The following is a 23699-nucleotide window of genomic DNA, read 5'->3' on the forward strand; positions in this document are numbered from 1 at the left end:
CAAAAAGTCCCCTCAGATCCAAGACCTTTAGTCTGGGAAGACTTCAGTAAATAACAACCCCGTCCCAGTTCCTGCCAGGACAAGTGCAATGAAAATTGCAGCCATGAAGGAAAAACACAGACGGCTTGCTCATACTTAGTGAGTAGTAAACAAACAAAAAGCCACACAGCCAAATGCAGCCCAGACACCACCAACAAGGTCACAGAGTACTGGGAAGGTTGAAAAGGCCCCTGAAAATCCCTTTTTCCACTATCCTATCTCTGTTCCAAACAGAGAGATGACTACCAGGGTTCAGGAGAGTAGAGTACCCGTATCCGCATCCTTTACAGAGTTGGCCTTTTCCAGAAGGCTTCTAAGAGTGACCCAGTCCTTCCAAATGGAAGACCAGAGCTAGAAGATCCTGCTTTTGTCCCGTTGTCTCTGCTCTAATTTGATCCTCATTGGAATGTGTTTATAAAGGGAAAAATGAATATTATGTAAAGACCCTTGGGTTCTTTTACCTGGAGACCTGAGAGCTGGTGAGAGCTGCAGGGAAGGAAAGCTGTAGTAATATGCGGAAGTGGGTTCAGTGCCTGGGGTGGTCCAACTTTTCTGCAGCCCTGATTGTTTACAGAACTTTGTACACTTTAGTCTAATTCTTCTCTACCACACTTAAAATCATCTTGTCTCATCCTGCCCTCTGTGGAAATAGCATAATAGCTGCTAATTCCTTTCCACTTAATATTCATGAAATATTCCTTTCCATTCCTGAAGTCTGCCTGCAAATAAATTTTATAGAATAAATCCCAATTTCCAGTTCCAGCAGCAATTTAAGATGGCTGTACTTTGGGGACCTGTATGACATAGTACAGGGGGATAAACAAGGCATTTTCTTTCAATTAATCAGTGGCAATGAGCATGCAGCACAAAGCTTGTCTTATAACATATCCAAAATTCACAGAAAAGTTCTATCTCAGTTTGTGGATTCCTGAGGTACTGTCCTAGCTTCTAGACCACCAAGCTCCATAACTGATCAGCAGTTATGTGACATGAGGGACCCATGAAGGATTCGGTGACTTGGAGTCACAATTCTGGTCCCACCAAGTATCTGCTGTGCATATTACTAAGACAGCCATCTCTTTATATTTCTGCTTCATTCTTTATACAATTGAAACTTAATAATAAATATGACTCTCAGAGCACTATTATGAAGTTCTTGCCTGCCGAAAGGGAGAATTTTAGAATAGGTTTCTTTTTTCACTTTTTCTTTGTCCTCTAAACTCTGCCCTCCAATCTTTTCCCATGGAAAAACAGCAGAGAGAAAATAAAGCAAAGAATGTTCCAGAATGGTTTCCACTTACTCAGAATAAAGTTAAAGCCCTCCAATACCTAAAATATATATCTTCGTTACCTTATCCTTGAATCTTGATAAAATATGGCAATATCTGCTCCTAGAAAATATCACTTTCATGACTAAATAGTAACGCCTTTCTGACTCAATCATTAATTTACTTTTACCATGATGCTCCTTTTTTAAGATAAGTGAACTGAGGCACAACAAAAACTGAGAACCTTTTCCAAGACCTTGGTTTCTTTTCAGCAGCCAAGCTGGTCTGGCTGGCTCCCAGACGTGTTATCAGGCTTGTGTTGTGATACAAACATATAAGCATGATGTACACATGTGCACAGGTGCACGTGCACACACACACAGACACCCTTCCTACCTCATCGAATCCCATCTTGTCTGGATATTTAGGGACAACTGAGACGAACTGGGAAGGTTCCATTGGAGGATGGTCAACTGGAAGACACGAGAAACACACAGAGTGCTTTGTTAGTGAGAGGCTCAGAGAACAGCATTCCAACCACAGGCCTGACCTCTAGAAACACAGCCTGCATGTTCAGGGCAGGGGATAACTGCTCAGCAGTTTTCTAGGACTGAGTGGCTATATAAGAACCCCAGATGGTCACAACGCTGGTTTTGAGAGCACCTGTTTATATGCAGACTGCAGTATTTGTTCCATTTCCCTCAAGACCTATTTTAAGAGCATTGGAAAGGTAGTCTAGGGTAATGATTTAGGGTGAGGGCTCTAAAGTCAGATGACCTGGGTCCAAACTTTGGTCTGTAAAGGTCTGGAGCAGATAGGTGACCTCTCTAAGCCTGTTTCTTTGTGTGTAAAATCAGGATAATAAAAGTGTATCTCTTAGAGTGTTATAAAATTTAAATGAGACCTACATGCAAAGCACTAGCCACAGTAAATTAACACAGTAAATGCTCAATAACTCCTAGCTACTACTCACAGTGGCCCATGATGAAAGAGCTCAGAAATAGGCTGGACTTTTTTCTAAAGAATACTTTTTTTCTATATGTTTAAGATCATAAAACTCTGGGACTATTTTATTTTAAAATCCCATCCAGGCAGGTTTAGCTACAGGTACTCAAAAGGTCCTTTATTTTAACGCAAACTCACCTCCAACGCCCAGCCCACATCCCAGAACTTGGTACAGGGCTAACAAGTAAGTTTCCAGATGGGAGGGGTGTTGCATCTCAAGTAATAAAAGTTTTATTTATTTCATACTCTAAGAAAGCTTTCTCTATAAACTATATATTTTAAAGGTTAGAAGTAATATTGATTAAAGAACCTGAGAAGGTCTTGAAAATTGTTAGTATTTCACAAACTCAAAGTACTCACTTGGTTTTCCTTGAAGACACAATACAAGGAAAATGTTAAGTGAGAGCTGGTAACTGGGTTGTTTGAAGAACTATAGTTGATGGGCGTTGCTACTGTTCACCAGTATCCATTCCCCTCTATTTCAGGCATATGAGAGGGGCTGTTCCACCTTCAGGTTAGTCATGGCCACATGAGTTGCTGCCACTCAACTCTCCAAACCCTCCTCCCACCCCTGCCCCAGCCCCACCTCAATGATCTTAGCAGCCTATGTTGAAATGGAGAAGCCAAAAATTTGAAGCAGCCTAGAATGATGGGCCAACATGTGGAGGACAGCTGCCCAGGAAAGATACGAGGACCACTGTAGACTTCGCATAACAAGAAACGAGCCACTGTTGTATGAAGCCAACGAGATTTCAGCATTCTTTGATATTCCAGCATAACATCACCTGTCCTGATTGAGATCCTGTCCAAAGGGTATTATTTGTTTAACTTACCCTCCACTGGTATATTAAAGAGAAACCATGACATCCAGTTTCACTTATGATCAAATGATGTGAAACCGTAGAAAGTAGTGAAACAGGTTTCCTAAGCCAAACACAAGAGTTGGTCTTATTAGTTCAATCCTGACCCTAACCGTCACATTTCTATGAGTACACAGTGCGTGTGTTTCTGTTTCCCTCAGCAGCCCAGAATATTCTGGTCCCCCCTGCTCCACCCAACTCCATTAATTTCTTTTAAAATCAACAAATGGTGATTGGGGGGTCACCATGTACAGCGTTAGGTTTTTATGAGAAAAAAATCTTAACATACCAACTCCTTCCTGTTCATGTTGTTTGAAGAGCTGTCTGGCCCTCTCTCATCGGGCCTTAGACTTGGGAGGGGGTATATTTCGGGTTATCCTTTCCACCCTGTTGGTCTCTGTTTGGCACTCACATGGGCTGCCCGGCTTTAACGGTTCAGCCAAAGAGTCTGCTTTTAGCCACTTTGCTTCCATCAAACATGGGTAGTCATTGTGTTCACAGGACAAGTATCCCCCCAAAAGCCACAAGTGGCTGGTCCTGAAAACCACCGTTGAGCAGAAATATGAGACACAGGCCTGGGTTTTGTCGCTGAAGGTAGAGCTAAGCCATAGGGAAAAACAGGAGATGATATGAATTAGACTTAAGAAGCTTACTATGTGGGGAGAAGGGATGCATCTTTGCTGACATCAGACTTGAAGATTAGGTCCATCCCAGCTTTTGTTTGGGATCATTTCTGACTCTATCATTCATAATTAATTCAGTTCCTCTTTGAATCCCTCTCCATACATGTCCCTCACTGTACCACCAATTGGGATGCGCTTCATTGGCTCCAGGATAGTTTCAAGATCTAGGAATAATAATAACTATTGGTATAGAGATCTTACTACTCACTGCACTCTGGGCTACACTCTTGACATACGTAATTACAGTTATTTAATCTTCATAACATGTACCACAGGATAGGTCTGAGTATCCCTATTTTTACAGATAAGGAAACAAAGACTTAAATAACATGCCCAAGATCACAGAGCTCATAGAGCTGGTATTTGAACCTAGGTCTGACTCCTGCACCTGAACCCTTAACCCACACTCTCCTCTGCCCCCAAAGCTAGACCTTGGTAGCCATTAGCATCAAGTTGGCCTTGGGCAACTGGGCTGGGTTCACAGTAGCTCAGTTAGGTAAGTCCTCGCTCCTTTGTTGCTCTTTCTGTGGTCTACACTGGAGCACACACCATCCAGTGTACAATGTACCAGCCCAGTCATGCCCAGAAATATATTTGAGAGATTGTGCTTGGAGCGAATCCTAACACTTGTCTATAGTTTCTCCTGGACTTCTTCCATGGCTCCAGCTACCACCCTAGCTCAGGTCCTCCCTCACTCACATGCTTGGGCCATTTTAATATTTTTCAAACACTTGCATGCTCTTCGTCTTGCCTCATTATAACTGATTATGCACACTGTTGCCAAAATAATCTTCCTTAGGCACAGCTCTGTTCTTGACCATAACAGTCACACTTGGCACTTAAGTGTTTTACAATTTGTTAACTGATTTCATAATCACCATGTCATTTTATCTTCACTTTTATTTTTTTAGGGGGGGGTGGTATTGTTTGTTTTGATAGATACAGAAATTGAGACCAACCCAGATGTAGTCTTGCCAAGGTCAAATAGTGAGTGATTGGCAGAGCTGGAACTCAGTTTTAGATCTTCTGACTTCAGATCCAATATTCCTAATAAACTTTACATGACATTCTGTTGCCTCAAAATCTCATTACTGAGAAGAGGTACCTAAGATTTCCCATCACCTCATGCTCTGATTTGCATAACCAATCTCCTCATGCCTCACAACCCATTTACTACTATCACCTTTACAAGATCTAGCCTCCTGTCATTCATCTCCCAATTTTCCATACAGCTCCTAATGTACAAATGAGCAAGTACATGAAGAGTGCTTTTGAAAGTGTTAGCCAGTGCCGCCGTGCCAGCTGCCATAGGAGCCTCAGCCAGAACTTGGAGAGGTCTTTTTTCCTCACCTGGAGGGAAGCGGAAGTGCCTTGGCTCCAATTTCCCCACTTTTGTACACTGACCATGTACTATATACCAGAAATATTACATGGGTCCTGAAGATGTAAACATAGGTAAATAAACATAAAAGAATCATTTCAGACAGGAGGACCTTCAAGATGGCAGAGGAGTAAGACGTGGAGATCACCTTCCTCCCCACAAATACATGAAAACTACATCTACATATGAAACAACTCCTAGAGAACACCTACTGAACACTGGCAGAAGACCTTGGACTTCCCAAAAGGCAAGAAACTCCCCACATACCTGGGTAGGGCAAAAGAAAAAAGGAAAAACAGAGACAAAAGAATAGGGACGGGACCTGTACCTCTAGGAGGGAGCTGTGAAGGAGGAACAGTTTCCACGCACTAGGAAGCCCCTTCACTGGCGGAGACGGGGGGTGGCGGGGGGGGGAAGCTTCGGAGCCACGGAGGAGAGCGCAGCCACAGGGGTGCAGAGGGCAAAGCGGAGAGATTCCCGCACAAAGGATAGGTGCCGACTAGCACTCACCAGCCTGAGAGGCTTGTCTGCTCACCCGCCGGGGCGGGTGGGGGCTGGGAGCTGAGGCTCAGGCTTCGGAGGTCAGATCCCAGGGAGAGGACTGGGGTTGGCTGCGTGAACACAGCCTGAAAGGGGCTAGTATGCCACAGCTAGCCAGGAGGGAGTCTGGGGAAAAGTACGGAACTGCCAAAGAGGCAAGAGACCATTGTTTCGGGGTGCACGAGGAGAGGGGATTCAGAACACTGCCTACACAAGCTCCAGAGACAGGCGCGAGCCATGGCTATCAGCGCGGACCCCAGAGACGGTCATGAAATGCTAAGGCTGCTGCTGCAGCCACCAAGAAGCCTGTGTGCAAGCACAGGTCACTCTCCACACCACCCCTCCCCGGAGCCTGTGCAGCCCGCCACTGCCAGGGTCCCGTGATCCAGGGACAACTTCCCTGGGAGAACACACGGCATGCCACAGGCTGTTGCAACATCATGCTGGCCTCTGCTGCTGCAGGCTTGCCCCACATTCCATACCCCTCTCTCCCCCTGGCCTGAGTGAGCCAGAGCCCCCTAATCAGCTGCTACTGTAACCCCATCCTTTCTGAGCGAAGAACAGATGCCCTCAGGTGACCTACATGCAGAGGCAGGGCCAGATCCAAAGCTGAACCCCAGGAGCTGTGCGAACAAAGAAAAGAAATTTCTCGGTGCAGCCTCAGAAGAAGCAGATTAAATCTCCACAGTCAACTTGATGTACCCTGCATCACTGGAATACCTGAATAGAAAATGAAGCATCCCAAAATTGAGGTGGTGGACTTTGGGAGCAACTGTAGACTTGGGGTTTGCTTTCTGCATCTAATTTGTTTCTGGCTTTATGTTTATCTTAGTTTAGTATTTAGAGCTTATTATCATTGGTAGATTTGTTTATTGATTTGGTTGCTCTCTTCCTTTTTTTATATATATTTTTTTCCTTTTTCTCTTTTTGTGAGTGTGCATGTGTATGATTCTTTGTGTGATTTTGTCTGTATAGCTTTGCTTTTACCATTTGTCCTAGCATTCTGTCTGTCCGGTTTTTTTTTTTTTTTTTAGTATAATTTTTAGTGCTTGTAATCATTGGTGGATTTGTTTTTTGGTTTGGTTGCTCTCTTCTTTCCATCTTTCTTTTTTTTATTACAGTTTTACTTTTTAATTTTTAATAATATTTATTTTTATTTTTTATTGTAATAACTTTATTTTATTTTACTTTTTTCTTCTTTCTTTCTTTCTTTTTTTTTTCCTCCCTTTTCTTCTGAGCCGAGTGGCTGACAGAGTCTTGGTGCTCTGTCTGGGTGTCAGGCCTGAGCCTCTTAGGTGGGAGAGCCGAGTTCAGGACATTGGTCCACCAGGGACCTACTGGCCCCACATGATATCAATCAGAGAGAGCTCTCCCAGAGATCTCCGTCTAAACGCTAAGCCCCAGCTCCCTCAGTGACCAGCAAGCTACAGTGTTGGAAACCCTATGCCAAACAACTAGCAAGACAGGAACACAACCCCACCCATTAGCAGACAGGCTGCCTAAAATCATAATAAGTTCACAGACACCCCAAAACACACCACTGGATGCGGTACTGCCCACCAGAAAGACAAGATCCAGCCTCATCCACCAGAACACAGGCACCAGTCCCCTCCATCAGGAAGCCAACACAACCCACTGAACAAACCTTACCCCTGGGGACAGACACCAAAAACAATGGGAACTATGAACCTGCAGCCTGTGAAAAGGAGACCCCAAACACAGTAAGTAAAACAAAATAAGAAGACAGAGAAATACACAGCAGATGAAAGAGCAAGGTAAAAACCCACCAGACCAAACAAATGAAGAGGATATAGGCAGTCTACATGAAAAAGAATTCAGAGTAATGATAGTAAAGGTGATCCAAAATCTTGGAAATAGAATGGAGAAAATACAAGAAACGTTTAATAAGGACCTAGAGGAACTAAAGAGCAAACAAACAATGATGAACAACACAACAAATGAAATTAAAAATTCTCTAGAAGGAATCAATAGCAGAATAACTGAGGCAGAAGAAAGGATAAGTGACCTGGAAGATAAAATAGTGTAAATAACTACCACAGAGCAGAATAAAGAAAAAAGAATGAAAAGAATTGAGGACAGTCTCAGAGACCTCTGGGACAACATTAAACACACCAACATTCGATTTACAGGGGTCCCAGAAGAAGAAGAGAAAAAGAAAGGGACTGAGAAAATATTTGAAGAGATTATAGTTGAAAAATTCCCTAATATGGGAAAGGAAATAGTCAAGTCCAGGAAGTACAGAGTCTCATAGAGGATAAATCCAAGGAGAAACACGCCAAGACACATATTAATCAAACTATCAAAAATTAAATACAAAGACAAAATATTAAAAGCAGCAAGGGAAAAACAACAAATAACATACAAGGGAATCCCCGAAAGGTTAACAGCTGATCTCCCAGCAGAAACTCTGCAAGCCAGAAGGGAGTGGCAGGACATATTTAAAGTGATGAAAGGGAAAAACCTACAACCAAGATTACTCTACCCAGCAAGGATCTCATTCAGATTCGACATAGAAATTAAAATCTTTACATACAAGCAAAAGTTAAGAGAATTCAGCACCACCAAACCAGCTTTACAACAAATGCTAAAGGAACTTCTCTAGGCAAGAAACACAAGAGAAGGAAAAGACCTACAATAACAAACCCAAAACAATTAAGAAAATGGTAATAGAAACATACATATCAATAACTACCTTAACTGTAAATGGATTAAATGCTCCATCCAAAAGATAAAGACTGGCTGAATGGATACAAAAACAAGACCCGTATATATGCTGTCTACAAGAGACCCACTTCAGACCTAGGGACACATACAGACTGAAAGTGAGGGGATGGAAAAAGATACTCCATGCAAGTGGAAATCAAAAGAAAGCTGGAGTAGCAATTCTCATATCAGACAAAATAGACTTTAAAATAAAGACTATTACAAGAGACAAAGAGGAACACTACATAATGATCAAGGGATCAATCCAAGAAGATATAACAATTGTAAATATTTATGCACCCAACATAGGAGCACCTCAATACATAACGCAAATGCTAACAACTATAAAAGGGGGAATCGACATTAACACAATAATAGTAGGGGACTTTAACCCCACTTTCACCAATGGACAGATCATCCAAAATGAAAATAAATAAGGAAACACAAGCTTTAAATGATACATTAAACAAGATGAACTTAATTGATATTTATAGGACATTCCATAGAAAAACAACAGAATACACTTTCTTCTCAAGTGCTCATGGAACCTTCTCCAGGATAGATCACATCTTGGGTCACAAATCAAGCCTTGGTAAATTTAAGAAAATTGAAATCATATCAAGTATCTTGTCCGACCACAACACTATGAGACTAGATATCAATTACAGGAAAAAGTCTGTTAAAAATACAAACACAGGGAGGTTAAACAATACACTACTAAATAACCAAGAGATCACTGAAGAAATCAAAGAGGAAATCAAAAAATACCTAGAAACAAATGACAATGAAAACACGATGAGCCAAAACCTATGGGATGCATCTAAAGCAGTTCTAAGAGGGAACTTTATAGCAATACAATCCTACCTCAAGAAACAAGAAACATCTCAAATAAACAACCTAAACTTACACCTAAAGCAATTAGAGAAAGAAGAACAAAAAACCCCAAAGTTAGCAGAAGGAAAGAAAACATAAAGATCAGATCAGAAATAAATGAAAAGGAAATGAAGAAAACAATAGCAAAGATCAATAAAACTAAAAGCTGGTTCTTTGAGAAGATAAACAAAATTGATAAACCATCAGCCAGACTCATCAAGAAAACAGGGGAGAAGACTGATTCAACAAATCAATAGAATCAGTAATGAAAAAGGAGAAGTAACAACTGACACTGCAGAAATACAAAGGATCATAAGAGATTACTATAGGCAACACTATGCCAATAAAATGGACAACCTGGAAGAAATGGACAAATTCTTAGAAAAGCACAACTTTCCAAGACTGAACCAAGAAGAAACAGAAAGTATAAACAGACCAATCACAAGCACTGAAATTCAGACTGTGATTAAAAATCTTCCAACAAACAAAAGCCCAGGACCAGATGGTTTCACAGGCCAATTCTATCAAACATTTAGAGAAGAGCTAACACCTAACCTTCTCAAACTCTTCCAAAATATAGCAGAGGGAGGAACACTCTGAAACTCATTCTATGAAGCCAACATCACTCTGATACCAAAACCAGACAAAGAAAGAAAATTACAGGCCAATCTCACTGATGAACATAGATGCAAAAATCCTCAACAAAATACTAGCAAACAGAATCCAACAGCACATTAAAAGGATCATACACCATGATCAAGTGGGGTTTCTCCCAGGAATGCAAGGATTCTTCAATATACTCAAATCAATCAACGTGATAAACCCTATTAACAAATTGAAGGAGGAAAACCATATGATCATCTCAATAGATGCAGAAAAAGCTTTTGACAAAATTCAACACCCATTTCTGATAAAACCCTCCAGAAACTAGGCATAGAGGGAACTTACTTCAACATAATAAAGGCCATATATGACAAACCCACAGCCAACATCGTTCTCAATGGTGAAAAACTGAAACCATTTCCACTAAGATCAGGAACAAGACAAGGTTGAGCACTCTCACCACTATTATTCAACATAGTTTTGGAAGTTTTAGCCACAGCAAAAAGGAATCCAAATCGGAAAAGAAGTAAAACTGTCACTGTTTGCAGATGATATTATGCTATACATACAGAATCCTAAAGATGCTACCAGAAAACTACTAGAGCTAATCAATGAATTTGGTAAAGTAGCAGGATACAAAATTAATGCACAGAAATCTCTTGCATTCCTATACACTAATGATGAAAAATCTGAAAGAGAAATTAAGGAAACACTCTCATTTACCATTGCAACAAAAAGAATAAAATACCTAGGAATAAACCTACCTAAGGAGACAAAAGACCTGTATGCACAAAACTATAAGACACTGATGAAAGAAATTAAAGATAATACAAACAGATGGAGAGATATACCATGTTACTGGATTGGAAGAATCGACACTGTGAAAATGACTATACTACCCAAAGCAATCTACAGATTCAATGCAATCCTTATCAAACTAGCAATGGCATTTTTCACAGACTAGAACAAAAAATTTCACAATTTGTATGGAAACACAAAAGACCCCAAATAGCCAAAGCAATCTTGAGAAAGAAAAACGGAGCTGGAGGAATCAGGTTCCCTGACTTCAGACTATACTACAAAGCTACAGTAATCAAGACAGTATGGTACTGGCACAAAAACAGAAATATAGATCAATAGAACAGGATAGAAAGCCCAGAGATAAACCCACGCACATATGGTCACCTCATCTTTGATAAAGGAGGCAAGAATATACAATGGAGAAAAGACAGAAGTGGTGCTGGGAAAACTGGACAGCTACATGTAAAAGAATGAAATTAGAACACTCCCTGACACCATACACACAGAAAAACCTCAAAATGGATTAAAGACCTAATGTAAGGCCAGACACTATCAAACTCTTAGAGGAAAACATAGGCAAAACACTCTATGACATAAATCACAGCAAGATCCTTTTTGACCCACCTCCTAGACAAATGGAAATAAAAACAAAAATAAACAAATGGGACCTAATGAAACTTAAAAGCTTTTGCACAGCAAAGGAAACAATAAACAAGATGAAAAGACAACCCTCAGAATGGGAGAATATATTTGCAAATGACGCAACTGACAAAGGATTAATCTCCAAAATATACAAGCAGCTCATGCAGCTCAATATTAAAAAACAAACAACCCAATCCAAAAATGGGCAGAAGACCTAAATAGACATTTCTCCAAATAAGATATACAGAATGCCAACAAACACATGAAAGGATGCTCAACATCACTAATCATTAGAGAAATGCAACTCAAAACTACAATGAGGTATCACCTCACACTGGTCAGAATGGCCATCAACAAAAAATCTACAAACAATAAATGCTGGAGAGGGTGTGGAGAAAAGGGAGCCCTCTTGCACCGTTGGTGGGAATTTAAATTGATACAGCCACTAAGGAGAACAATATGGAGGTTCCTTAAAAAACTAAAAATAGAACTACCACATGACCCAGCAATCCCACTACTGGGCATATACCCTGAGAAAACAATAATTCAAAAAGTCATGGGGCTTCCCTGGTGGCGCAGTGGTTGAGAATCTGCCTGCTAATGCAGGGGACACGGGTTCGAGCCCTGGTCTGGGAAGATCCCACATGCCACGGAGCAGCTGGGCCCGTGAGCCACAACTACTGAGCCTGCGCGTCTGGAGCCTGTGCCCCGCAACGGGAGGGGCCGCGATAGTGAAAGGCCCGCGCACCGCGATGAAGAGCGGTTCCCGCACCGCGATGAGGAGTGGCCCCCGCTTGCCGCAACTAGAGAAAGCCCTCGCACGAACCGAAGACCCAACACAGTCAAAAATAAATAAATAAATAAAATAAAAAATAAAATAAAAAATAATATAATAATAATAATAAAAAAAAAAAAAAAAAAAAAAGTCATGTACCACAATGTTCATTGCAGCTCTATTTACAATAGCCAGGACATGGAAGCAACCTAAGTGTCCATCAACAGATGAATGGATAAAGAAGATGTGGAACATATATACAATGGAATATTACTCAGCCATAAAAAGAAAGGAAATTGAGTTATTTGTAGTGAGGTGGATGGACCTAGAGACTGTCATACAGAGTGAAGTAAGTCAGAAAGAGAAAAACAAATACCGTATGCTAACACATATATATGGAATCTAAAAAAAAAAAAAAGGTTCTGAAGAACCTAGGGGCCTGACAGGAATAAAAACGCAGACGTACAGAATGGACTTGAGGACATGGGGAGCGGGAAGGGTAAGCTGGGATGAAGTGAGAGAATGTGCATGGGCACATATGCACTACCAAATGTAAAATAGATAGCTAGTGGGAAGCAGCTGCATAGCACAGGGAGATCAGCTCTGTGCTTTGTGACCACCTAGAGGGGTGGGCTAGGGAGGGTGGGAGGGAGATGCAAGAGGGAGGAGATATGGGATTTATGTATATGTATAGCTGATTCACTTTGTTATATAGCAGAAACTAACACACCATTGTAAAGCAATTATACTCCAGTAAAGATGTTAAAAAAAAAAAAGGTGTTAGCCATTGTTGTTATACCCCATCTCCACCCAGCCCAAACTCTTCTCTGATCTCAGAAACTCCAGTCTGAAATTCATAAACTCCCTGATATTTTCAGTCCCTTCACTTTTTCTGAATGTCTCTTTGCCTTTTTGTTTTGACTAAAACTTGGCTTTCCTTTGAGGACACTGCCTCCCTTTCAGCTGTCAGAGTGAACGCTGATTTTTCTCATGTCTCCCAATTCACTCCAAACTGTTTCTCTTTCATCCTTCAAAAACTGGCTTCTTTGAAGCATACTTTAGCACTCTGTATCTCCTAATCATGTTCCCTCAGCCACTGATGACTCCAACCTCTGGCTCACAGTTTCACTGTCCCTGCCATCGTTCTTAGAAACCTCAGTATCCACATGGTGATCCAACCAACAACCAACAACCTAGAACCAACAATCATTCTTTCAGTGACCCACTACCATGTCTGCATCCATCACACCCTTCTTGTTCTCACTCTCATCAGTACCCAACCTAGATTTCATGGTTCATCCCTTGTAAGACCCTTGATTCCCTTTATTGATGTTGCTTGGTAAAACCCCAATCCTAGTTAAACCTGACTGTCCTCTTAGCACCAAGAAGAACACTATGAAAGAAATTCACACAACTGCGTTGACTGAGTCACTTCAAAATTATAGCCACAGATGTCAAATTGGCATTCGATACTGCCAAATGATGCAACTACACTTCCCTAGTAAATTTATTTTCCCATTCCCTGAGAGGTCTATTTTATGTCTTGTTCTCTCTCCTGGAATCTTCAACATCTGTCTTGAGCTGTTGACTGGACTATATATGTCATAGAGAAAATGTTTAAAGCCAAACTAGACCTACCTTTTCTTTCCACCTCAAGTCTACAAACCCAGCTGCATCTCTGCCTACACATTCTGCCTTCCCATCTGCGACAGCATCCCTGTTCTATCTAGAACTTGTTTTCTCAAGGATCTTAAATTATCTTTTTTCTACATCATTAAATTCTCTGTATATTTTGGATTTTTCTCATCAGCATACAAACATGCTAAAATCCTACCTCAAAAAAAAAAAAAACACAAACAGCGTAAAAGACAAAACAAAATGAAACAGAACAGCCTCTCCCTTGATTTGTCACTCTCTTACAGCCACTACCCTACTTCTCTATTCCCATGCCAACAAGAGTCCACTTTCTCATCTCCCCATGGCCCTCTCTTCAGCCCACTCCAATGGGCTTTATTCCAATCATTTGCACTGAAGTGGTTCTTATCAAGGTCATCACAGATCTCTACCTTGAGAGAACCAGTGGTCAGTTCTGTATCCTCATTTGACTTCACTTCTCAACAGCATCTGGTTCCTTCTTGAAACACTTCTTAATTTTCCCTTCCAGCTTTCCGGCTGTTTGTGTCCTCCAGGGATCTGTCCTCCACTCTCTCCTCTTCTTTTTCTATGTTCTCCTACTAAACAAGTTCACACTGTTCCATGGCTTCAAATATCCTTTTAATGCTGATAACTCTCAAATGTTTGTTTCCAACTGGAGTCTCTTCCTTGAACTCCAGATTCATATATCCAAATATCTCCTAACCTTTCAATTTAGATGTCTAATAATTATCTTAAGCTTATATGACCACAACTTCCCTCCCTAAGTCTTTTCCCATAAAGCCTTTCCCATTTCATTAAATGGTATACTAGGCCAAAATCCTGGAGTCATTACTGATTCCTTTCTTTCCTTCATGGGCTGCATCCAAGTCTCTGTATGTCCTGTTGGCTCTACCCCCAAAATATATCCCAAATCCACCTGCTTCTCATCACCTTCCTACTACAGTTTGCATTCCAACCACCATCATCTCTCACCAGGAGAGATGTACTGGTCCCTTTACACTCTAGTATCCACACCCCAGCCTGAGTGATTTACCTAAATACATAAATCACATCATGCCACTCTCCCTCCCCCACCCACATGGAATCCCATTACCCAAAGAATAAAGTCCAAATTCCTTATTGTGGCCACAAGGCTCTGCATGATCTGGACAGTTCTTCCACCATAACCCCATCTCCTACTCAACTTCTCATTCTGTACATGCCAAACACACTGGCCTTTTGTTCTTGGAGTACCCCAGGCTGTTTCCTAACAGCCTTTGCATGTGCTGTTCTTTCTGCTTGAAACACTCTTCCCCCAAATATTCATGTGGCTACTTCCTTGACATATTGTATATTTCTCTGTGTTGGAATATAAATTCCTTGATGGCAGAGCTTCTGCTGGTTTTGTTGACTGCTGCATCCCCAGCATATGAACAATCCATGGAACATAGTATGTGTTTAATAAATACTTATAGCCTGATGCTCTCTTCTAAAGCCTTCCTTGCATCCTTACTGCTTTTAGAATGGGCATTGTACTTTAGATGAGCATTCAAGAATCATAATGATTAAACCACTCCAACACTCAAACTTTATTGCCTTCTACTGTTTAAAGCCTACTCTCTTCCAGGGTGTGAATGCTTTTTTTTTTTTTTTAACATCTTTATTGGAGTATAATTGCTTTACAATGGTGTGTTAGTTTCTGCTTTATAACAAAGTGAATCAGTTATACATATACATATGTTCCCATATCTCTTCCCTCTTGCATCTCCCTCCCTCCCACCCTCCCTATCCCACCCCTCTAGGTGGTCACAAAGCACAGAGCTGATCTCCCTGTGCTATGCGGTTGCTTCCCACTAGCTATCTATTTTACGTTTGGTAGTGTATATATGTCCATGCCACTCTCTCACTTTGTCACATCTTACCCTTCCCCCTCCCCATATCCTCAAGTCCGTTCTCTAGTAGGCCTGTGTCTTTATTCCCGTCTTGCCACTAGGTCCTTCATGATGCTTTTTGAACAATGCCTTTGTTCAGTCTGTTTCCTCTACGTATAGTGCCCTCACCATAACGCTCCCTTTGTTTAAACTCCACACTTCTATCAAAGCCCAGCTTAAGAACTGTCAGGATCTCCTAGATCACACCAGCCCACAGCAATCTCTCCTTACTCCAAATTCCTATTGCCCTTATAACTGCTCCTTTCACAAAGCAATATACTGCATCATTGGGGTCTTTTTAAAATATCTGTCCTGTCTTCCCAGTTAAATATAAACACCCAAAACAGAACTGGTTGTAAAATGTTGTGAATCCCCAGTACCCTCATTGAGTGACTCATACATTGTACATAGGCGTTCGGTGTTTGTACATAAATTTTATCCCTCTTCTAATGCTTCAATTGTACAGTCTATTAGCAGCCATTTATTAACTGCCCATTGGGTTCCAGATGAACTAGTGCTTTTAGCATCTAGTTCATCTTTCCTGAGGACACTTGACAGCTATGATTTCATCATCACCAGCCTTTTATTCATCCTACATAGGCCTTCAGTCTGTGTTTCTGCATTATTACCCTCAATGGTTTATTTTCCAATTATTTTATTATCTCAATTATGCTGTCTTTTAAAATTCAGGATCTAAAATTTTAACAAGATTATAACTAGAGAAGGTCAATACAAGAATTAAATAAAACGCCATATATAAAGTGCCTTGCACTAGAGTTGGCGTGTACGGGGGATCAGTAACGACAGCTATAAATTACAGGTTCTTCCCAAATGAAATCTACCTGCCTAGCATAGTGTTGTACATATTTGTAATCATTAGAATTGATTTGGACAGTGTGTGTGTTTCTGTGTACAGAGAACTTTCTATGCTCTCAGTTCTGTGGGGGAAAAGAAGAGAAGGCAAGGCTCTGGTCAGCCTCTCTGGGCTGACATCTACTTGGAGTCAAGATTGAAAGCCATGGAATGGGGATGATAAGGAGACATACATTACCAAGCATTAAATGGAGTCCTAATAATAGCAACACCTCTTTGTTTTATGGAGTTGATGAATATTCTTTTATTTGCTCCTCTCAACCCTGCAAAGTCAGTGTTATTATCCTCACTCCACAGATAAAGGAACTAAAGCTCTGAGAGGTTGATTCTCCCTTCTCACATGATAGAGCCTGGGTTCAAGTCCATTATTCTGGCTTCATGTTGCATGTTCTTTTCAACACAGTTTTTATTCATTTGCTCATTCTTTCATTCACTTGTCTGGTCATGCATTCAGCAAATATTTGTTTGTTACCAATTATATGTCAGGCACTGTGCAAGGTGATTGGGATAGAAGGCAATAAGATACTGCCCTTGGCCTCTGGGTCTAGAACATAGAGAAGAGGCAGAGACACTACGTATTAAAGAAATTCCTAAGGGCTGGTTCTAGAAATACTACCCCAGTGAACCAGCTGATTATTCAATCCTTATTCCCCCCAAGAATACTCTATTATTCTATTATTATACTCTATTATTAATAGAGTATTAATATTATCATTAATACTCTATTATTTCCCCATTATCTCTATTATTCTCTGTACTCATAGAGAATAGTAGTGATCTCTTGTTTCTGTTTTCAAACTCAGGGACATTGAGACCAGGAAAGACCAAATGGCTTGCACACTATCATGTGCATCAGCAACAAAGGCTGTAATGTCAGGGGTGCTTTGCTCCCCATCCCAGGTATAGTCTACGGATATGCTTTGCTCATCACCACCAATATGTCCCTGGTATACTGGGCTGACTGATGTTTTGCAAACACAATCCTGTGTAAAAACAGTAGGAGAGCTTTCTATTTAAAGGAATCTTCTGATGAATCTTTATAATTATTATTGTCTTACCTTCTGGTCCTAACCATGTTTCTTAAAAGAAAAAATTCTGCTTTCTCTCTATGTCCTTGCTTTTTAATTACTTCTCAAACACTTTAAATTCTGAGTCAGCCTTTTCTGAAACCATTCTTGTTATGGAAATTAGCTGAAAAAAACCCACTGGACTCTTTTTCAGTCCTTATCTTACTTGAACTTCCTTCCATATCTCATGCTCCTGTTTTCTTAAAATTCTGTGATATCACATTATCTTGTTGATGAATCCCAACTCAACATCTTTAGACTTGACAGAACTTAAGTTTCAGATTCATCTCTCCATCTACCCACTGGGCAACTCATTCATTCATTCAACAAATATTTACTGGGTGCCTACTAGGTGGCAGGGAATGGGCTATATCTTGAGACTAACATGAACAAGGAATTTATTGTCTGGGGGTGAGGAGCAGGAAATAGATATTCACAAGCAACTCAGTGGGTCTAAAAATGAACTCATGATTTTTCTTTGCAAATGTCTCCTTTAATCTACATGCATTTAAAATTCCTGCAGTCATTCCAGACATTCAAGTCAGAACTTACAAGGTTTCCTCTGCCTCCCTTTTGTTCATCCACAAACTCTTGGCTAAGTCCTTTCAAGTCTATGTCATAAGTTTATCTCCATTCCCACTGCTCCTGCCCTAGCTCAGATCCTCACCATCTTTTGCCTAGTTTACCAGGTTATGTCCAAAACGGTCTCTTCACCTCTGACCTAAGACCAGCACCCACTGCCTCATGCTGCTCCATCCGTGTTTCTCTTACCATGAGAGTGACCTTTCTAAATCCCGACATTTCAACCTTTCAACCTGACATTTCATTGCTAAAATCTCTTTAAAATCTCCCTTCCTTTCAGGAAAAGTCCAAACACCTTCTTATACATTAGAGGTCCTTCTAACTGGGCTCCTGCCTACCTTCCAGCCCTGCTTCCCATTGTGCCTCCCCAATCACCCCGACTGCCAACATACACACATCCTATGCTCTAGTGATGAATAACAGAGTTTCTCAGATACTGCATGAAAATTCAGTGCAAATATTCCCTCCTTTGGGGAGCCATTTCCAACATCCTCCCTTAGGCAGAGTGCTTTTGTTACTTTCTCCTTTGGACACCACTGTGCATTACACATGATAATTAGTGTAGCCCCTGATCATTGAGCATTTACCAGTTCTGACATCATGCCAGACCCAGAGGCAATATGATACAGTGTTTAAGAATCTGAGCTTTGGAGATAGCAAGGTTGGTTCAAATCCCAGTCTATCATTGATTTAGCAGAATGATCTCCAGCAAGATACTTAAACTCTCTACATCCCAATTTCTTCATCTTTAATATGAGCAATAATAAAACCCCTTTCATTGAGCTGTTGTAAGGATTAATGAGACAAAGTACAAAAAATGTTTAGTATGGTATCTGTTACACCATAAGCTATTATTAAGTTGAAGTCATAATTATTGTTTTTGCTAGTATATTTTTTACATGTATCATGGGGAATTTGCCCCCAAACCCTAGATGTTTTATTTTCATTTCACAACTAAGGAGGTTAGATTACTTGCCCAAGGTCATATAATTAGAAAGCAACAAAGTTAGATTTTAAATCCATAGACAAAACACCATTATAGCTGTTAGGACACTGTGTGAAATGTATTTACTGTGTACCCAGCTCTCCACATGGAAGGGAAGCTCCCTGAAGGCAAAGACTTTGTCATATTCATATTTCACATAGGAATAGTTTGAGAATGAATGAACAAATGAACAGCTATGTTTCAGCCAAGGCTGACTGATGGCTGTGAGATTCCAGTCCTGGGAGAGGGAAAAAGTGGCTGGTACGCTCACGGTGGCAACGGAACATGAGCCACCACCAGGCCCATGGGTCACTCACTCATTGCTTCTATCTGCACATGGATGAGGTTCTCAATGTCCTCCTGTAGGGTCTGATGGGGCTTCAGGGGGATGGGCAGGTAGCCGTAGTGCTCTCTGTTGCAGAGGTGCATCTGGATGCCTGAGGACACAAGAGAGGGACAAAACTGGCCAATCAGAAAATACACTTCTTAGTTCTACAACGACAACTAAGAAAAAAGAGACTAGGCTGTGGCCAAAGCTGAGTTTGGCACTGAAATTGAACAAGTGGTTGTTCCAGGCAGGGTGTGTAGACCTCAAAAATGCTCCTTTATTAAGAAAGTGTAACCAGAATTTGGGGCAAATAAAAACCCTGGGCCATTCTTCGGCTCAGAGGAAATTGATTTTTTTTCTCTCTGAAGAGAAAGCATCCTTGTGGCCTGAAATGAACACTAAAGGCATGACGGGATCAAAAAGGAGGCAAGGAATTCCCGCTCCAGAGAACAGAATGGAACACTGTAATCCACCTACAGGAAATAAAGAGAAAATGAGGAATAAAAGCCACATTTGATGTGAAAGCAAACAGGAAAATCCTGTAAGGCTGACAGATTATTAAAGCTAACTCTAGGCATATGTAGAACAAAAAATAAAAAACAAAAGAAACTTAAAATTTTCCATGGTTTGATTTCTTCTCTTAGTACGCATGGATTTGGAGTCAACCAACAGACATGAAACTTCTATAAAGGAGTCAGAAAGGGACAAAAGAAAGTCTGCATTCCAAGTCCTCTTAAGAACCTTCAGTATGACAATACCAGAGACATAGCACAGCCCTCTTGTTTTCAAAACCCGTCTTCACAGCCCCAGCTGGCTAACTCTAAGAGTTATATATAGCATCTGTGTTCAACCAGGTAGCTATGAATATTGGAATCAAGAGGGTCTCAGAGAGATCCAGCAACTGACAGTCTTGACTAATGAAAAGACTGCTTAGGTAAAAGGTGAGTCTGCCAAGATCTGGTCCATGTGTCCAAGCTTCTGATCTGTTAATTTCTATAATCACCTATGCTTTCCAGACAGAGAATTACCTGCATAGCGACGTCTCTATTTTGTGCAGATGAAATTTCCTCCAGTCAGCTGCATCACCTGCCAAATCAGGTGGAGCTGTCTTGTGGCATTAACAGAGAAGAACGAACAAAGAAAAGAGCTCTTATCCTCTCCTTTACTGAACCCGGCTCCCATCAGGGCTGGTCCAGCAAGCACTGTCACTTCTCTTGCCTTCACCAAGAGGACTCACTAGCTCTACTGTTTGCCGACATGAATGCTTCTGAGAAACTTCAAATCCAAACGGACCCTCCTGCAAAGTCGTGATGAATTCAGGAAACAGAAGGGAAATGATTTAATGTTAAGGTTGCCTCTCTACCCTAATTAGGTAAATAATTTTACAATTCGACTTTCCAAAGCTTCAGTAAAAAGGGGAGATGAGACCTAGCCAAGCTATCCATCAAGTGTGAGGGGAGAAGAAAGGCATTTTCAGACGTGCCAGGTCATAAATATTTACTTGCCATCACACTTCCTCAGACAGTGACTGGAGGATGTGGAAGAAGAAGGAGAAGAAAGAGGAGGAGGGGGAGAAAAGGAGGAGGGGGAGGATTACAAAAAAAACCAAAAAATGAAAAACAAGGAAGACACAGGACATAGTGAACAGGAGAGTCATTACAGAAGAGAAGAGGAGGGAGCTGCAGCTCCGCAGCTGTGGTACCTCTCACGTTAGAGAACAACAGGAGGCTCCAGGACAGACATCTTTACACACACACACAAAGAACATCTGCTAAATCTGACCATTCTAAGAGGAGTTTTAGACAGTCAGGGATTAGTTTTGGATGGCGTTAGTAATAATAAAACTAAGCAAATAAAAAAGGCAATTGTTAAGTCAGATATGAAAGGAAAACTAGCCATAGTCCATAAATGGAATTAGGTTCACATGATTATAAGAGCAAAAACACTGACCATGGCTCTTTCTTAAAGTACCACGTAACTACATCAAGAGGACAGGGTGATGGGAAGAATGCGTCTGCGTGAACATGGCAGAGGGAGGGGGGAGAACTAACTCCTCCTCTTCACTAGGGAGTCAATAGATATTTGCCTAAAGCAACGCCAGAAAATAAAGAAGCAGCATTATAAGCATGCTACTTAGAAACATGGATGTGACTATTACACTTGTACCATCATCTGGAAGAGTTAAAAGTGCTTGTCTTCTAAAAGAAGGAAATGGTACAGGGAGGTGACACCCAGGGGACTTCTAATTTTATAATAAACTGTGGGGGACTATTCGAATTGATTCAACTATCTGCCTGGATGATTGGATAAAAATATAAAAAATTTAAAAGAAAATGTGTTGATAATTAGATAAAATCTATGAAGGAACTTGGCACTCAGTGAAAGCTACTTCTGGGGCAAACAATTTTCTCTTTGAAAAAGAATGGTGAAGGATACTATACCTTGAAGGCCTGTACTTCTTTTATGAAGACAGCAAACATTTTCTTGCACTCACTGAGTACCTTAACATTGCAAGATTGATCTACCTACCTTTATCCTTGGTGATGGAAGCTCAGAGTTTGAGAAGCTGTGATTTGCCCAAGGTCACACCTCTGTCCCTAAAGAGCCATTAGTGCCAAACCTCTGCCCCTAAAGAGCCAACGCCAAGTATCTCTCTACCTACCCAGGATTTGGAAACCGAGTCTTAAAACCAGTAAACACTCTGGATTGCCATCCCCGCACATGGGAGGCACTTTCGAGCACTCCCCGTGATGTGCAGGAGGAAGCTCTGCCTGCCCGTCACCCACATCTCTTGCCTCTTTTGACTCACGGCAGACATTTGGAGGATGACTGGCTGATGCCAGGAGGGTTACTGTGGCCGTGATACACAGCCCAGATTGCTGGCCACAGCGGGAGGTGAACTCCCAACCCTGGCTCCATTAGAGCCACAGAGACTTGTCCATGACCCCTGTGCTCTCTTCTTGGGCTCGATGGGAAGCCACGCCCCAGCACTCCAGCACCCTTGGATTGCCCCTGTCACTCCTCACCCACATGTGGCAATGCCTGGAGTTGGAAGTAAAAGATTAAGGGTTGAGGTTTGTGGTTAGATGGTCCTGCCTGGGACATGTGGACCCTCTATTTCCTTCTGGACATTTAAAAAAGGATACTCCATGGGACTTCCCTGGTGGTGCCGTGGTTAAGAATCTGCCTGCCAATGCGGGGGACACGGGTTCGAGCCCTGGTCTGGGAAGATCCCACATGCCACGGAGCAACTAAGCCCGTGCGCCACAACTACTGAGCCTGCGCTCTAGAGCTCGCGAGCCACAACTACTGAGCCCGCATGCCACAACTACTGAAGCCTGCGCACCTAGAGCCCGTGCTCCGCAACAAGAGAAGCCACCACAGTGAGAAGCCTGCGCACCACGATGAAGAGCAGCCCCCACTCGCCACAACTAGAGAAAGCCCGCGTGCAGCAACAAAGACCCAGCACACCAAAAAAAAAAAAAAAAAAAAATGATACCCCAATGGATGATCCATAGCTAGGGAGCTTCATAAGAGTGAGAACAAAAGAATATAAATCATCTTTCATCAAGACTCTTTCAAGAGAGAAGGGAAGTGCTTTGCTTTGAACCTAAGAGGGAAAGAGCTTAGAAACACTCCATGGGCTGCACAGGACTCCAGGTTCATTCAAGTCTCTTCTAAAAATACTTCAAGCTGAGTAAAAGTGCTATCTTAGAGCCACATGACTGTCAGGAAAGTTCTTTCATTCCCCCAAATGACAGTCATTCTTTCCTATCTTGACTCCTGCCCTGTTCACAGTTTGTACCACTGATCTGACGCCTCAGCTTTCACTGCTTCATAACTATTATTTATGTTTCCACATGTAAAGATCTTATCTCCCCAACTGTCACAGAGCCTAACACAATGCTGGGCACAGCAGGAAAGCCTACAGGACTGACCCTCTCTTCTTGCTTTTCTGCCTCTCTCCTCCCAGCGGAATCACCAAACAGCTCTGGGCCTCTGCACCTGCTTTCAATGTCCTGGGTAGACCTATAGGAATCTGATCAATAAAGAATGAAGTCCAAGTGAACAGGCCAAGCAAGGGGCATAGCTGAAAACTTCCTA

At 41.5% G+C, this 23699-nt stretch overlaps 1 protein-coding gene across 2 annotated transcripts in view; it reads right to left on the minus strand.

Moving 5' to 3' along the window:
• COLGALT2 (collagen beta(1-O)galactosyltransferase 2) overlaps positions 1–23699 on the minus strand; it is a 138419-nt gene that overhangs the window by 36350 nt on the left and 78370 nt on the right. For both annotated transcript variants that reach the window (XR_450404.2, XM_007175213.2), the window contains exons 6-7: positions 19585–19704; positions 1704–1780 (exon numbers count right to left, since the gene is read on the minus strand). Coding sequence is in view for 1 of the 2 variants with exons in the window: in XM_007175213.2 (XP_007175275.1) it covers positions 1704–1780; positions 19585–19704 (197 nt within the window). In the remaining variant the exon portion in view is untranslated. The remainder of the gene's footprint in view (positions 1–1703; positions 1781–19584; positions 19705–23699) is intronic.

The sequence above is a fragment of the Balaenoptera acutorostrata genome, chromosome 1 (genome assembly GCF_949987535.1).
Source record: "Balaenoptera acutorostrata chromosome 1, mBalAcu1.1, whole genome shotgun sequence".
NCBI classification, from domain to species: domain Eukaryota; kingdom Metazoa; phylum Chordata; class Mammalia; order Artiodactyla; family Balaenopteridae; genus Balaenoptera; species Balaenoptera acutorostrata.